This window comes from Taudactylus pleione, unplaced genomic scaffold (assembly GCF_031769625.1).
Source record: "Taudactylus pleione unplaced genomic scaffold, aTauple2 ptg000976l, whole genome shotgun sequence".
In the NCBI taxonomy this organism is placed as follows: Eukaryota; Metazoa; Chordata; class Amphibia; order Anura; family Myobatrachidae; genus Taudactylus; species Taudactylus pleione.
In genome coordinates, this window is record NW_028285377.1 from 520,793 (window position 1) to 538,113 (window position 17,321).

Here is a 17,321-nt window from a genome sequence, read left to right on the forward strand (position 1 = left end):
CACGGACAAAGCAGACACATGAACCTTCAGAGAGGCCAGGCGTAAGCCGAGGTCCAAACCCGATTGAAGAAATTCCAAGATTCTGGAAACCCGGAACACCTGCGGATCATAGTTTCTGGATTCACACCACTGAAAATAAGTGCGCCACACCCTGTGGTAAATCCGCGCGGAAGCAGGCTTGCGTGCCCTAAGCATGGTACCAATCACTGAACTGGAGAAACCCCTAGACCTCAAGACGGCTGTCTCAAGAGCCACGCCGTCAAAGACAGCCGACCCAGATCCGGGTAAAGGCAGGGCCCCTGAGACAACAGGTCCCGACGCTGAGGAAGAAGGTACGGAGCGTCGATGGAGAGGCACCTCAGATCGGAGTACCAAGGACGTCTGGGCCACGCCGGAGCCACCAGCACGAGCGTGCCGCCGTCCTGCTTGAATTTCCGCAGAACCCGAGGAAGTAAGGATATCGGAGGAAACAGATACGCCAGGTGAAACGTCCATTTCACCGACAGAGCGTCTACCAGACAGGCGCCTGCGTCTCTTGTCCTTGACCCGTAAACGGGCAACTTGTGATTGTGACGGGAGGCCATCAAGTCCAGCTCCGGCAGCCCCCACCTGTCCACGAGTAGCTGAAACACCTCTGGGTGAAGCGACCATTCCCCGGGATGCACATCGTGACGGCTGAGGAAGTCCGCCTCCCAATTGAGGACTCCGGGAATGAAGACTGCCGAGATCGCTGGAACGTGACACTCCGCCCAAGCAAGAATGCGAGACACCTCCGACATTGCTGCCTGACTGCGAGTTCCCCCTTGGTGGTTGATGTACGCCACCGTGGTGGCGTTGTCGGACTGCACCTGAACCGCCCTTCCGTGAAGAGCGGGGCCGGCCGACTGCAGGGCCCTGTACACAGCCCGCAGTTCCAGGATGTTGATGGGGAGAAGTGCTTCTTCCGCGGACCAACGACCCTGAAGCGATAATGAGCCGGTCACTGCCCCCCAACCCCGAAGACTGGCATCCGTCGTGAGCAGGACCCAGTCCGGGATCCAAAAGGGGCGCCCCTCGACCAGATGCACCGTCTGAAGCCACCAAGCCAAAGACTGCTGAACCTCCACGGACAACACCAGCATCTGAGAGCGGATCCGGTGAGGTAACCCGTTCCATTCCGATAGAATCAGTCCCTGCAGGGGCCGGGAATGGAACTGGGCAAATTCCACCATGTCGAATGTCGACACCATGGACCCCAGAACTCTCATAGCTGAATGGACCGACAGGCGGCAACTGCTCAGGCAACTGTGTATCCGCAGCTGCAGGGAGGAGACCTTCTCTGGAGTCAGGAAAATCCGCTGCTGACGAGAATCCAGCAGGGCTCCCAAATGAACCATCCGCTGTGATGGAATCAGGGAGGACTTCTTCCAGTTTATCAACCACCCGTGTGCTTGAAGACAAGCAATGGTCAGGTGGAGATGTCGAAGAAGCACCTCCGGGGAGCTCGCCAGCAGCAGAAGATCGTCCAGGTACGGCAACAGACGTAGACCCTGACCCCGAAGGTGGGCAGCCATAACCGCCATCACCTTGGTGAACACCCTCGGAGCCGTGGAAAGGCCAAAAGGCAACGCCCGAAATTGGTAGTGATGGTTCAGGATAGCAAACCTCAGATACCGCTGATGTGCCGGTGCTATGGGCACATGGAGATAGGCGTCCTGGATATCGAGGGAGACCATATAATCCCCGGGTTCCAGCGCCAGAATGATGGAACGTAACGTTTCCATCCTGAACCTGGGAACTCTGAGGTATCTGTTCAGAGACTTCAAATTCAGGATAGGGTGATGAGAACCATTGGGTTTCTGTACCAGAAACAGAGTAGAATAGTACCCCGTCCCGCGCTGAGACTGCGGAACGGGAACAATGACCCCTGCTTGTAGCAAGGATTCTATAGCTACCTGAATCTGACCAGCTTTGGTCTTGTCCAGAGAAGGACTCGTACAGAAAAACTGGTGGGGCGGCCTGAACCGAAAAGACAGGGCGTACCCCTGAGAGACTACTTCTCGAACCCAGGCATCCGTGGTGGTATTGTGCCAACACTGGGCGAATTGGAGAAGTCGGCCTCCCACTCTGGGGTCCCCCAGAGAGAGGCCCGTCCCATCAGGCAGCAGGCTTATCCTCCTGCTTGGAAGAAGGGCGCCGAGCACTCCATGCCTGCTTCTTGGGCTTGGGTGCGGCCTTGGTCGCCGAATGTCTCGGGAAGGACTGGCCCTTGGCCTTACCCTGAACCCGAAAGGACCGAAAGGCAGAGCTCCTCACTTTAGCCGGCGCAGAGGCCGAAGGGAGAAAAGCCGACTTGGACTTAGCCAAAGTATCCACTATTCTGTCCAAATCCGGACCAAATAGTAAATCACCATTAAAAGGCAAGGCCTCCAGACCCTTTTTTGAATCTGCATCAGCCCTCCAGGACCTCAGCCAAAGGGAGCGCCGAGCAGACACCGCTGCAGCCGACACCCTAGAAGTGAGCAGGCTGGCATCCAAAGACGCTTCCCCAATATAGGAAGCTGCATCCCGCATCTGTCCCACTAACGCTCTCTGGATATCCGGAGCCTCATCAGGAAAGGTATCCTCCAAGGCATTGGCCCATGCCTCAATGGCTTTAGCCACCCAGGAGATAGCCATGGACGGGCGAGCCACCGCCCCGGAAAGAGAATAAATGGACTTTAAACAAGTCTCCACCTTCCTGTCCGTGGGATCCTTCAAAGAGGAGATAGACGGCAATGGCAGCGTCGCGCTTTTGATCAAGCGGGTAACGTGGGAATCCACCGCCGGCGTTTCCCATTTCCTGCAATGAGCTTCAGGAAAAGGATAGTTCGCCGCCAACCTCTTCTGTGGATGGAACCTCTTACTAGGTAATTGCCAGGCCGCCGCCATATGATCCGATAATTGATCAGACAGGGGGAACACAGTTGAGGTCACCTTGGCCTTTTTTAAATTAGGAAACTTCGACCTAGGAGCCGGCGCATCATCCTCAACATGTAGGATAGCCCGCACCGCCCTAACTAAGGCTGGAACATTAATGGAGGACTTAGCTTCCACCTCCTGCCCCATGACATCAGAGTCAGAGTCCTCATGGATTTCTCCATCATCTGATCAGAGTCCGACAACTGCGCAGCTAGTGAACTCACAACCGGACGTTTAGACACCCTTGGTGGCACATCACCTTGCAACATGGACTGAAACGCCGAGGATGAAGCCGCCAGACTCTGTACGGAGCTGGATAGAACATCCACCCAAGGCGGAGGAGTCGTCGGAGCAAAACTCTGCAAAGGCACTACAGACTGACGCGTCCCTGGGGAAGACTGCACATACACAGGCAGTCCCGAGTAAGGACCCACAGTCTGGGCCCCGGGGGAAGACCGCAACATTTGTGGAACCCTCGGGGAATGGGGGATGGTGGGCTGCGGTAACGCCCTAGAAGGGACCGCTGATGGGACCGATAACCGGTCCGCAATAGACGCCAGCACCTGTGAAAACATCGCCCAAGGAGGGTCCTGTGATACAGGGGGGTTGGAGGGGCCCGGTACCAGCTGGCACCGCCCGCACAGACCATCCTGAGATAAGTCCTCCCCATCAACTCCAGCAGCACAGCGTCTGCAGGAAAATAGCACAGGAGCCACAGAGCGCTCAGTCTCAGACATGATACCGTAAATCACAAGAAACAGGTATCACCAGAGGAATTACGGTTTTAACACCCGCGCACTCACCAGTATGCGACACAACAGCCCAGATATGGTACTGTGTAGCACACAACAGTATGTGACTGACCCCACAAATACGTGTTTTATATAAGTGAGGGTCTCAGAAAAACGCCCTTCCCCCACACACCTGCCGGGCCGTAGGAGAAGGAAAGGGATAGTTATAAGCTGACAGCAAGGAGAATAAGTCACAGACAGGCAGCACTAGCAATAGTCACATACAATGCAGAAAAGTTATACTCACTGCACCTTCCGCTACAATCAACCGCCCAGATTCAGTGTCTGGGAGGGCTATAGCGCTGTGTACACTGTCCTTTAGCAGGGGAGAGGTACACAGGGGGACCGGTCCACTTGATACCGCCTGGGAGTCTGCGATGTGCCAGTAAAGATGGCCGCCGGAGACCTCAGAGGAGGAGTGGCCGAGAGATAAGAGCAGCTCAGCGACGCCAGACTCCTAGTTGAAAGGCGCGCTGAGCTGAGGGGAGGAGCCGCTAGACAGGGAAGGCTGCCTCCCCTGGCTAGCAATTAACCCCCGGGTTGCCGGTCCCGCTACCAGCCTGATACCCTGGTGGTCTAGCGTACACGCGGGGTATTCCTCAATTGAGGGGGAGCCCGCCGCCGCCGCTAGCGCCTCCAGTCTGTCCCCAGAGACCGGAGGCTCCTGACTGCATTGAAGTATCCGCGGGCCGCCGCACGCGGCGACCCGCGGCTTACCTGATCCCCGTCGCGTCCGGCAGCAGTCAAGGGAGTCCCCAGAGCCCGGCTAGTACAGGCTCTGGGGTCCCGCCGCGATCCCCAGAGCTGTACTGGCGTTGCGGCGCCAGCGGGGAGAAGGAGCGGCAGCGTGGACGTCCTAAAGGACAGTCTGATGCTGCCGCTCTAACAGTGTAAAAAAAGTAGAAAAAAATAAAAAATTTCTCTTTTAAAATAAAGCTTAGGGGCTGCTCCTGCAGCCCCACTGCGACAGGGTGACCCGACTCCGGCCGGGCACCAACTAAAACTGAGGTGCCTGTGGCCGGGGCGGGGTATAGAGGAGGACGGACCCAAGTGCATCCTGGGAGCAGCAAAGCTTTAACTGCGTGGTGCCCGTGGATCCAGATCCAGCTATACCCCAAGGTCAACCCTGTGGACCCTGAAGTAGAAAGGTGTAATTATAGCTATAGCTGTCCATGTGACTGTATGTATAGGTGTAATTATAGCTATAGCTGTCTATGTGACTGTATGTATAGGTATAATTATAGCTATAGCTGTCTATGTGACTATGTATAGGTGTAATTATAGCTATAGGTGTCCATGTGACTGTATGTATAGGTGTAATTATAGCTATAGGTGTCTATGTGACTGTATGTATAGGTGTAATTATAGCTATAGGTGTCCATGTGACTGTATGTATAGGTGTAATTATAGCTATAGCTGTCTATGTGACTATGTATAGGTGTAATTATAGCTATAGGTGTCCATGTGACTGTATGTATAGGTGTAATTATAGCTATAGGTGTCCATGTGACTGTATGTATAGGTGTAATTATAGCTATAGGTGTCTATGTGACTGTATGTATAGGTGTAATTATAGCTATAGGTGTCCATGTGACTGTATGTATAGGTGTAATTATAGCTATAGCTGTCCATGTGACTGTATGTATGGGTGTAATTATAGCTATAGCTGTCCATGTGACTGTATGTATAGGTGTAATTATAGCTATAGGTGTCTATGTGACTGTATGTATAGGTGTAATTATAGCTATAGGTGTCTATGTGACTGTATGTATAGGTGTAATTATAGCTATAGGTGTCCATGTGACTGTATGTATAGGTGTAATTATAGCTATAGCTGTCCATGTGACTGTATGTATAGGTGTAATTATAGCTATAGCTGTCTATGTGACTGTATGTATAGGTGTAATTATAGCTATAGCTGTCCATGTGACTGTATGTATAGGTGTAATTATAGCTATAGCTGTCTATGTGACTGTATGTATAGGTGTAATTATAGCTATAGCTGTCCATGTGACTGTATGTATAGGTGTAATTATAGCTATAGGTGTCTATGTGACTGTATGTATAGGTGTAATTATAGCTATAGGTGTCTATGTGACTATGTATAGGTGTAATTATAGCTATAGCTATCCATGTGACTGTATGTATAGGTGTAATTATAGCTATAGGTGTCTATGTGACTGTATGTATAGGTGTAATTATAGCTATAGGTGTCTATGTGACTGTATGTATAGGTGTAATTATAGCTATAGCTGTCTATGTGACTGTATGTATAGGTGTAATTATAGCTATAGCTGTCTATGTGACTGTATGTATAGGTGTAATTATAGCTATAGCTGTCTATGTGACTGTATGTATAGGTGTAATTATAGCTATAGCTGTCCATGTGACTGTATGTATAGGTGTAATTATAGCTATAGCTATCCATGTGACTGTATGTATAGGTGTAATTATAGCTATAGGTGTCCATGTGACTGTATGTATAGGTCTAATTATAGCTATAGGTGTCTATGTGACTGTATGTATAGGTGTAATTATAGCTATAGGTGTCTATGTGACTGTATGTATAGGTGTAATTATAGCTATAGCTGTCCATGTGACTGTATGTATAGGTGTAAGTATAGCTATAGCTGTCCATTTGACTGTATGTATAGGTGTAACTATAGCTATAGGTGTCCATGTGACTATGTATAGGTGTAATTATAGCTATAGGTGTCCATGTGACTGTATGTATAGGTGTAATTATAGCTATAGGTGTCCATGTGACTGTATGTATAGGTGTAATTATAGCTAAAGGTGTCTATGTGACTGTATGTATAGGTGTAATTATAGCTATAGGTGTCTATGTGACTGTATGTATACAGTCAGGTGCATAAATATTGGGACATTGACAGAATTTTCATATTTTGGCCTCTATTCACCACCACAATGGCTTTGAAATGAAACAAACAAGATGTGATTTAACTGCAGACTTTCAGATTTAATTTGAGGGTAATTACATCCAAATCAGGTGAACGGTGTAGGAATTACAACAGTTTCTATATGTGTCTCCCACTTTTTAAGGGGCCAAAAGTAATGGGACAAACTGAACAATCCTAAATCTAACTTTCACTTTTTAATACTTTGTTGCAAATCTGGAACGCATAGACATCACCAGACGCTGGGTTTCATCTCTGGTGATGCTCTGCCAGGCCTCTACTGCAAATGTCTTCAGTTCCTGCTTGTTCTTGGGGCATTTTCCCTTCAGTTTTGTCTTCATCAAGTGAAATGCATGCTCAATCGGATTCAGGTCAGGGGATTGACTTGGCCATTGGATAACATTCCACTTTTTACCCTTAAAAAAACTCTTTGGTTGCTTTTGCAGTATGCTTCGGGTCATTGTCCATCTGCACTGTGAAGCGCCGTCCAATGAGTTCTGATGCATTTGACTGAATATGAGCATATAATATTGCCCGAAACACTTCAGAATTCATTCTGCTGCTTTTGTCAGCAGTCACATCATCAATAAATACAAGGGAACCAGTTCCATTGGCAGCCATACATGCCCACGCCATGACACTACCACCACCATGCTTCACTGATGAGGATCATGAGCAGTTCCTTTCCTTCTCTTCTCTTCCCATCACTCTGGTTGTTTGGCAAACTCTAATCTGGTCTTCCTGTTTTTGTGGCTCACCAATGGTTTACATCTTGTGGTGAACCCTCTATATTCACTCTTGTGAAGTCTTCTCTTGATTGTTGACTTTGACACATATACACCTACCTCCTGGAGAGTGTTCTTGATTTGGCCAACTGTTGTGAAGGGGATTTTCTTCACCAGGGAAATAATTCTTCTGTCATCCACCACAGTTGTTTTCCATGGTCTTCCGGGTCTTTTGGTGTTGCTGAGCTCTCCGGTGCATTATTTCTTTTTAAGAATGTTCCAAACAGTTGATTTGGCCACACCTAATGTTTTTGCTATCTCTCTGATGGGGTCGTTTAGATTTTTCAGCCTAATGATGGCTTCACTGATAGTGACATCTCTTTGGATCTCATATTGAGAGTCGACAGCAACTGATTCCAAATGCAAATGTCACACCTAGAATCAACTCCAGACCTTTTACCTGCTTAATTGATAATGAAATAACGAGGGAATAGCCCACATCTGTCCATGAAATAGCTTTTGAGTTGATAGTCCCATTACTTTTTGCCCCTTAAAAAGTGGGAGGCATATATAGAAACCGTTGTAATTCCTGCAACGTTCACCTGATTTGGATGTAATTATCCTCACATTAAATGTGAAAGTCTGCAGGTAAAGCACATCTTGTTTGTTTCATTTCACAGCCATTGTGGTGGTGAATAGAGGCCAAAATATGAAAATTCTGTCAATGTCCCAATATTTAGGCACCTGACTGTATGTATAGGTGTAATTATAGCTATAGGTGTCAGGGAGTATCAGCGTCACCTCTTTACTACACATCAAAGCCCCCCGATGTAGTAGTAACACTGATTCCCAGCCAGAGATCTGCTGAAAGGTCTTTGGGAAAGATTTAGCAATACAAATCATTTCAGTCATTGTGACTTTGAGTTACAGTGTAGTTATTATACTGTAACCTGGGTATTAGAGGTTTGGGAAATCAGTTGTAATGGGGACATGACCCGGCTGAGCTACATGGGGGACATAGGGCCTGATTCAGAGCTGAACGCTCTGACCAGAGCGCTCGCTCTGAATCAGGGCCTGCCTACCTTTTTTTGGAGCATCCTCATGGATGCTCACATAGCCGTGGGTTACCACCCACAGCTATAGCGAGCGTCCATGATGATGGTCGCGATGGTCAAAGACCATCGCGACCATCGGGCTTGCGATGAGAACCTGCGGTAGGGTCTCGCTTCCGCAAGCCCAGGAGTGATTTTGGCTCTATCAGAGCCAAAGTCACTCCCACTGACATCATTACTGATGTCAGTGGGGCCGGCTTCAGACGGTAGACGTTCCCATGGGACCACCTCCGTCTGGCAGCCACGCCCCTGGCATGCCCACCAAAGGGGGCGTGCTGTCAGTCACCATCGACAGCACGCCCCCTTTGGTGCGAGACCCGGAGCGATAGCTTGGCTGTCGCAGTCCGGGTCTCGCGCAAGCGCACGACGGAGCTCCCTCTGTCGTGCGCATGCGCATTGGCGTAACATCGACCCGCTAGCGAGCAACCTTTGCCCACGAGCGGGTCTGAATGACCCCCATAGAACCTGTGACATGGTAACTACAGTCACTCTGCGCCATGTCTGTCTTACTAACGGCGAGCGTCGCCAACAAGCAGCTCTCGCTGGGACCTATTGGCAGATCTCCCAGTGGATACAGACCGTCAATGTTTTTCTTGCAATGGTAGTATTTTTACCATTTGATGGTGTGTTCCCATGTTTGTCGCCATCAATGGTAATGATTCCATAGTGTCTGGATGGCAATCTTTTATTTAAATGTTGAGAGCTGCGCCTCCTCTGGGTACAGCTCTCTCCATCAGTATGCCATGTATGACACGCTCCCATTGGGCAGTCCTTGTCACATGAGCACCGGGCACGCGACACACACTACAGCTGGCTGCCTGGGAATCAGCATGCTGGGTGGCCGCAGGCTCCTTGTAGGTCAGCACTGGTCTCGGCTGGAGAAAGGTGGGACGCAGCGGGAGTCTGAGCAGGACTCGGGAGCAGCGGGTACACATACACAATCACCGTTCTGTAATGCCACCACTTTAGCGGCTTTGTGCCATGGCCTTACATGTCCGCAGGGGTGGTACCTTTGGTGCATAGTGTTACCAGCCACAGACAGCAGAGCAGGGATCAGAGACGTCCAGCACAGGATTCCTGGGACTGCATCCATTACTACAGTATGTAACACATTATAGTGCAAAGTTCTGTATACAATGCTGCCATGTAATGTAACATGGGGAGATCACGTTCCACCTCATTACCTTTAAGCTCTTCTGGGAGTGATCCACGAATGATGCCAGTGGGAAGACCTTTGGAGATTATGGCGCTGCTGCCACTGCTGGCCTTTAAATTCGCCATACTACATTGGTTCCCGGGTCCTTTCTTTCCAGCTATAGGAGGCAGAGAGCCCAATGACGGGGCCTCAGGCATTGCAGGAAGATCACCGTCTGAGAGAACACAACAAATACAAGTCAGACCTAGGAGCTTCATCTCATATTTAGGTCTTAGACAATTCAATTCTCCTGCACCAATTAGACAGATCGCCAATCAAGGACAACGCTCCGTCCACCAATAACATACAACGAAAATATACATAAAGCTGAATAGTGATAAAAATGATGGCATCACGTTGGCCTGTACAGGTCTGATCTCTGACCCCTCCCACAGTATCAGTGATGTCACTTCCAGAGAGTTCCCGCATAACACACGTGTTCCCATACTTACTAATCACGTTTGTGCCCACATACACCTGTCCATAAATCATGCCAAAAAAGTCCTGCTTGGTGCGCCACGGACTTTGTGACTAAGTCGCCCCATGCGTTCCGCCAGTTTATACCAATTCCTTTTGCAGCAAAAACAGACACACAGTACTAAGGGCCTTGGACACTATAAGCGACTTTGTATGCAGCAACAATGCAGATAAAATGCTAAATTTAGGTCCAGGAATTGTTACCCATTGCAGAGTGTCTAAATCGCACAGAGGCAGATGGAGCTGCAACTCCAGGCCCTCCAAGAAAATAGGCCTGCAGTGACAGCACCACACAGGGTCACACAGCAGTGACAGCACCACACAGGGTCACACAGCAGTGACAGCACCACACAGGGTCACACAGCAGTGACAGCACCACACAGCAGTGACAGCACCACACAGGGTCACACAGCAGTGACAGCATCACACAGCGTCACACAGCAGTGACAGCATCACACAGCGTCACACAGCAGTGACAGCACCACACAGCGTCACACAGCAGTGACAGCAGCACACAGCGTCACACAGCAGTGACAGCAGCACACAAGCGTCACACAGCAGTGACAGCAGCACACAAGCGTCACACAGCAGTGACAGCAGCACACAAGCGTCACACAGCAGTGACAGCATCACACAGCAGTGACAGCATCACACAGCAGTGACAGAACCACACAGGGTCACACAGCAGTGACAGCACCACACAGCAGTGACAGCACCACACAGGGTCACACAGCAGTGACAGCACCACACAGGGTCACACAGCAGTGACAGCACCACACAGGGTCACACAGCAGTGACGGCACCACACAGCGTCACACAGCAGTGACGGCACCACACAGCGTCACACAGCAGTGACGGCACCACACAGCGTCACACAGCAGTGACAGCATCACACAGCAGTGACGGCACCACACAGCGTCACACAGCAGTGACAGCATCACACAGCAGTGACGGCACCACACAGCGTCACACAGCAGTGACGGCACCACACAGGGTCAAACAGCAGTGACAGCACCGCACAGGGTCAAACAGCAGTGACAGCATCACACAGCAGTGACAGCACCGCACAGGGTCACACAGCAGTGACAGCACCACACAGTGTCACACAGCAGTGACAGCACCACACAGCGTCACACAGCAGTGACAGCACCACACAGCAGTGACAGCATCACACAGCAGTGACAGCCCCGCACAGGGTCACACAGCAGTGACAGCACTTCACAGCGTCACACAGCAGTGACAGCACCGCACACCATCACACAGCAGTGACAGTACCACACAGCGTCACACAGCAGTGACGGCACCACACAGCGGGGACAGCACCACACAGCAGTGACAGCATCACACAGCAGTGACAGCACCACACAGCGTCACACAGCAGTGACAGCGTCACACAGCACCACACAGCAGTGACAGCATCACACAGCAGTGACAGCACCACACAGGGTCACACAGCAGGGACAGCACCACACAGGGTCACACAGCAGGGACAGCACCACACAGCAGTGACAGCATCACACAGCAGTGACAGCACCGCACAGGGTCACACAGCAGGGACAGCACCACACAGCAGTGACAGCATCACACAGCAGTGACAGCATCACACAGCAGTGACAGCATCACACAGCAGTGGCGGCACCACACAGGGTCACACAGCAGTGACGACACCACACAGGGTCACACAGCAGTGACAGCACCACACAGGGTCACACAGCAGTGACGACACCACACAGGGTCACACAGCAGTGACGACACCACACAGGGTCACACAGCAGTGACAGCACCACACAGCAGTGACGGCACCACATCGCGTCACACAGCAGTGACAGCACCACACAGCAGTGACAGCACCACACAGCAGTGACAGCACTGCACAGGATCACACAGCAGTGACAGCACCACACAGCGTCACACAGCAGTGACAGCATCACACAGCGTCACACAGCATCACACAGCAGTGACAGCACCACACAGCGTCACACAGCAGTGACAGCACCACACAGGGAAGTGGGGAGAAGTGTAGCAGTGGGGAGTAGTGTAGCAGTGGGGAGTAGTGTAGTGTAGTGGTGGGAGGAAGTGGGGAGAAGTGTAGTGTAGTGGTGGGAGGAAGTGGGGAGAAGTGTAGTATAGTGGTGGGAGGAAGTGGGGAGAAGTGTAGCAGTGGGGAGAAGTGTAGCGTAGTGGTGGGAGGAAGTGGGGAGAAGTGTAGCAGTGGGGAGTAGTGTAGTATAGTGGTGGGAGGAAGTGGGGAGTAGTGTAGTGTAGTGGTGGGAGGAAGGGGGTAGAAGTGTAGCATAGTGGTGGGAGGAAGTGGGGAGTAGTGTAGCAGTGGGGAGTAGTGTAGTGTAGTGGTGGGAGGAAGTGGGGAGTAGTGTAGTGTAGTGGTGGGAGGAAGGGGGTAGAAGTGTAGCATAGTGGTGGGAGGAAGTGGGGAGAAGTGTAGCATAGTGGTGGGAGGAAGTGGGGAGAAGTGTAGCATAGTGGTGGGAGGAAGTGGGGAGAAGTGAAGCAGTGGGGAGTAGTGTAGTGTAGTTGTGGGAGGAAGTGGGAAGAAGTGTAGCGTAGTGGTGGGGGGAAGTGGGGAGTAGTGTAGCGTAGTGGTGGGGGGAAGTGGGGAGAAGTGTAGCATAGTAGTGGGGGGAAGTGGGGAGAAGTGTAGTATAGTAGTGGGGGGAAGTGGGGAGAAGTGTAGTATAGTAGTGGGGGGAAGTGGGGAGAAGTGTAGTATAGTAGTGGGGGGAAGTGGGGAGAAGTGTAGTATAGTGGTGGGGGGAAGTGGGGAGAAGTGTAGTATAGTGGTGGGGGGAAGTGGGGAGAAGTGTAGTATAGTGGTGGGGGGAAGTGGGGAGAAGTGTAGTACAGTGGTGGGGGGAAGCGGGGAGAAGTGTAGTATAGTGGTGGGGGGAAGCAGGGAGAAGTGTAGTATAGTGGTGGGGGGAAGCGGGGAGAATTGTAGTATAGTGGTGGGGGGAAGCGGGGAGAATTGTAGTATAGTGGTGGGGGGAAGCGGGGAGAATTGTAGTATAGTGGTGGGGGGAAGCGGGGAGAAGTGTAGTATAGTGGTGGGGGGAAGCGGGGAGAAGTGTAGTATAGTGGTGGGAGGAAGCGGGGAGAAGTGTAGTATAGTGGTGGGAGGAAGTGGGAAGAAGTGTAGTGTAGTGGTGGGGGAAGTGGGGAGAAGTGTAGCAGTGGGGAGAAGTGTAGTATAGTGGTGGGAGGAAGTGGGGAGAAGTGTAGTATAGTGGTGGGAGGAAGTGGGGAGAAGTGTAGCAGTGGGGAGAAGTGTAGCAGTGTGGAGTAGTGTAGTGTAGTGGTGGGAGGAAGTGGGGAGAAGTGTAGAATAGTGGTGGGAGGAAGTGGGGAGAAGTGTAGTATAGTGGTGGGGGGAAGTGGGGAGAAGTGTAGTATAGTGGTGGGGGGAAGTGGGGAGAAGTGTAGCATAGTGGTGGGGGGAAGTGGGGAGAAGTGTAGCAGTGGGGAGTAGTGTAGCAGTGGGGAGTAGTGTAGTGGTGGAAGGAAGTGGGGAGAAGTGTAGTATAGTGGTGGGAGGAAGTGTAGTATAGTGGTGGGAGGAAGTGGGGAGAAGTGTAGTATAGTGGTGGGAGGAAGTGGGGAGAAGTGTAGTATAGTGGTGGGAAGAAGTGGGGAGAAGTGTAGCAATGGGGAGAAGTGTAGTATAGTGGTGGGAGGAAGCGGGGAGAAGTGTAGCAGTGGGGAGAAGTGTAGTATAGTGGTGGGAGGAAGCGGGGAGAAGTGTAGCAGTGGGGAGAAGTAAGTACAGTGGTGGGAGGAAGTGGGGAGAAGTGTAGCATAGTGGTGGGACGAAGTGGGGGGAAGTGTAGCATAGTGGTGGGAGGAAGTGGGGAGAAGTGTAGTATAGTGGTGGGGGGAAGTGGGGAGAAGTGTAGTATAAGGGTGGGGGGGAAGTATAGTATAGTGGTGGGGGAAGCGGGGAGAAGTGTAGCATAGTGGTGGGAGGAAGTGGGGAGAAGTGTAGTATAGTGGTGGGAGGAAGTGGGGAGAAGTGTAGTATAGTGGTGGGAGGAAGTGGGGAGAAATGTAGTATAGTGGTGGGAAGAAGCGGGGAGAAGTGTAGCATAGTGGTAGGAAGAAGCGGGGAGAAGTGTAGTATAGTGGTGGGAAGAAGCGGGGAGAAGTGTAGCATAGTGGTGGGAGGAAGCGGGGAGAAGTGTAGCATAGTGGTGGGAGGAAGTGGGGAGAAGTGTAGTATAGTGGTTGGGGGAAGTGTAGTATAGTGGTGGGAAGAAGCGGGGAGAAGTGTAGTATAGTGGTGGGAAGAAGCGGGGAGAAGTGTAGTATAGTGGTGGGAAGAAGCGGGGAGAAGTGTAGCATAGTGGTGGGATGAAGTGGGGAGAAGTGTAGTATAGTGGTGGGGGGAAGTGTAGCATAGTGGTGGGAGGAAGTGGGGAGAAGTGTAGTATAGTGGTGGGGGGGGAAGTGTAGTATAGTGGTGGGGGGAAGTGTAGCATAGTGGTGGGAGGAAGTGGGGAGAAGTGTAGTATAGTGGTGGGGGGGGAAGTGTAGTATAGTGGTGGGGGAAGCGGGGAGAAGTGTAGCATAGTGGTGGGAGGAAGTGAGGAGAAGTGTAGTATAGTGGTGGGGGGAAGCGGGGAGAAGTGTAGTATAGTGGTGGGGGGAAGTGGGGAGAAGTGTAGTATAGTGGTGGGGGGAAGCGGGGAGAAGTGTAGTATAGTGGTGGGAGGAAGCGGGGAGAAGTGTAGTATAGTGGTGGGAGGAAGCGGGGAGAAGTGTAGTATAGTTCCACCTCTCCATACATAAAGTGATGCAAGTCATCAGTACACAAAACTCGTATGTCTTATGCCCCCCTCCACCCTAAAAAAAAATAAAAATTGTATTTGTATCCGACAGAAAAAAAACAGATGTATGTCCAAATCTAGATACAACCACTAATGTTGTAGAATAGTACATAATATAGGGACACTATTGTGAAGGTGTATGTTTGGGCATTAGTTACGGTGGGATGGGAGAGGCGAGACGAAGGCTGTTTAGAGTAACGAAATCTGATGTGACCCTGCCCCACCCCACGCTCCTTTTCGGGAGAGAAGAAGAAGAAGAAGCACCATAAGGTTCCAGGCCGCCATGTACTCATTGTCTCTGCCCTTCTGCCTTCTTACTAGCAGGGAGCATAGGCCGATGTATGGTCCCAGGGAGACTTCCCCCAAACATATCACTATATATACACACTACTATATACTACTATATACCTGGCAGGTTCCCAGCATACTCTGCAGACAAACACATGATGAGCTTTGTGGGATCATTGTCAGCTGAGGGGACCTTAGGGGTCAAGTTTGTGTTGTGTTTTTTCTTCTGAGGACAATAAACGTCTTGTTTTATTATATCTCTGTATATACAGTATATAGATCATAGTTATAAAAGTCCTTGGAGCCGTACCTGATCATCAGATAAATATCATACGTCCTAAGACACATGAAGACTATTTTGTTTCCACGAGTGTAATGTAATAGAGAAACTGTAGTGGAAGTGCCGGGAAATGGTCATTTATCTGCTGATATCGCTGCATTAATGACAGTGAGGGTTACACAGATATCAGCAATGACACTTAGGAGAGTGAATAGAGGAGTGAATGAACCACTTTCAGCTCTAGATCACTGTATATTCTCTACAGCAGAAGGAGAGGACATGAATGTACCACGCTTCATGCCATGACACTGCCCGTGGCCTTCCACCAACCGCTTCTGGCATCTGCAGCCTTCAGACTCAGGAAAGGGCACCCGCACACTTATGGGAAGTACAGAGGAGCTACCTGTCCAAGCAATGTCCATCTGCAGAGGTGGTAGTCTCCGCTCTGGCCCTGCCACGTCACTGCCAGCTGCAGGGTGCACTTTCTCCTCCGTAGGACCCTCATGGCTCTGCAACTCCTCACCAGCTGATTCTGGAACACACCGCAGGTTATGGAAAAACAGTTTTCAAATTAATATTTGGAACATGGTCATTTACGGATATACGGTTCCATACTTTGTGTCACACTGGAAGCGTTCGGACTGGTCACCCACCTGCAACAAAACACTTTGTCTAAGCTGGAAGCTGGCGGCTTTGGTTGGATAATAGAAAAACTATATAGATTGTGTATCTCTGTCTCATATGATTTAAAGGAAGAGTTTTAGCAAAGACCCAGAAGTAGAAGGGTCAGGGAACGTACAGAATAACACAATGAGATGTTTGCCCACCTAGGATCAAACAAACACGGATTCTTTGTACATATGTTTATTTAGGGCACTCAGAACTGTAAGAAAGGACATTGAGCAGCAAAGCAGCCAAGAATTCAGGATCTAAACGGTTTACAAGCCCTCTGTCCTGATTCAGTGTGTAAATGGGAGCTTCCCGCACAGGCACCGTTCTCCTCTTTAGGCTTCTATTCCAATGGTTATCTGCTCGGCTAATAATCCACAGAGATGAGATGTGATGGAAGTGCTAGAACACAGCGCTGTGCGGACTGGTGGAGGCGTCATCACAGGACCTTCTGTCTGACACAGCAGTCAGTGACACAACAGCTAGTCGCCCCAAGTCTAGGTATCTGTATGACCACAGCAGTAAGTCCCGAGTCTAGGTATCTGTATGACCACAGCAGTAAGTCTCGAGTCTAGGTGTCTGTATGACCACAGCAGTAAGTCCCGAGTCTAGGGGTCTGTATGACCACAGCAGTAATCCCCGAGTCTAGGGGTCTGTATGACCACAGCAGTAAGTCCCGAGTCTAGGTGTCTGTATGACCACAGCAGTAAGCCCAGAGTCTAGGTATCTGTATGACCACAGCAGTAAGCCCAGAGTCTAGGTATCTGTATGACCACAGCAGTAATCCCCGAGTCTAGGTGTCTGTATGACCACAGCAGTAAGTCCCGAGTCTAGGTGTCTGTATGACCACAGCAGTAAGTCCCGAGTCTAGGTATCTGTATGACCACAGCAGTAAGTCCCGAGTCTAGGTATCTGTATGACCACAGCAGTAAGTCCCGAGTCTAGGTGTCTGTATGACCACAGCAGTAAGTCCCGAGTCTAGGTGTCTGTATGACCACAGCAGTAATTCCCGAGTCTAGGTATCTGTATGACCACAGCAGTAAGCCCAGAGTCTAGGTATCTGTATGACCACAGCAGTAAGTCCCGAG

General features: G+C 50.6%; 1 protein-coding gene across 3 annotated transcripts in view; it reads right to left on the bottom strand.

The window, feature by feature from the left end:
• KIAA2012 (KIAA2012 ortholog) overlaps positions 1 to 17,321 on the bottom strand; it is a 287,207-nt gene that overhangs the window by 189,001 nt on the left and 80,885 nt on the right. For all 3 annotated transcript variants that reach the window (XM_088460713.1, XM_088460714.1, XM_088460715.1), the window contains 2 exons: positions 15,968 to 16,096; positions 9,671 to 9,856 (listed from right to left, as the gene is read on the bottom strand). In XM_088460713.1, coding sequence (XP_088316839.1) covers positions 9,671 to 9,856; positions 15,968 to 16,096 — 315 coding nt within the window. The remainder of the gene's footprint in view (positions 1 to 9,670; positions 9,857 to 15,967; positions 16,097 to 17,321) is intronic.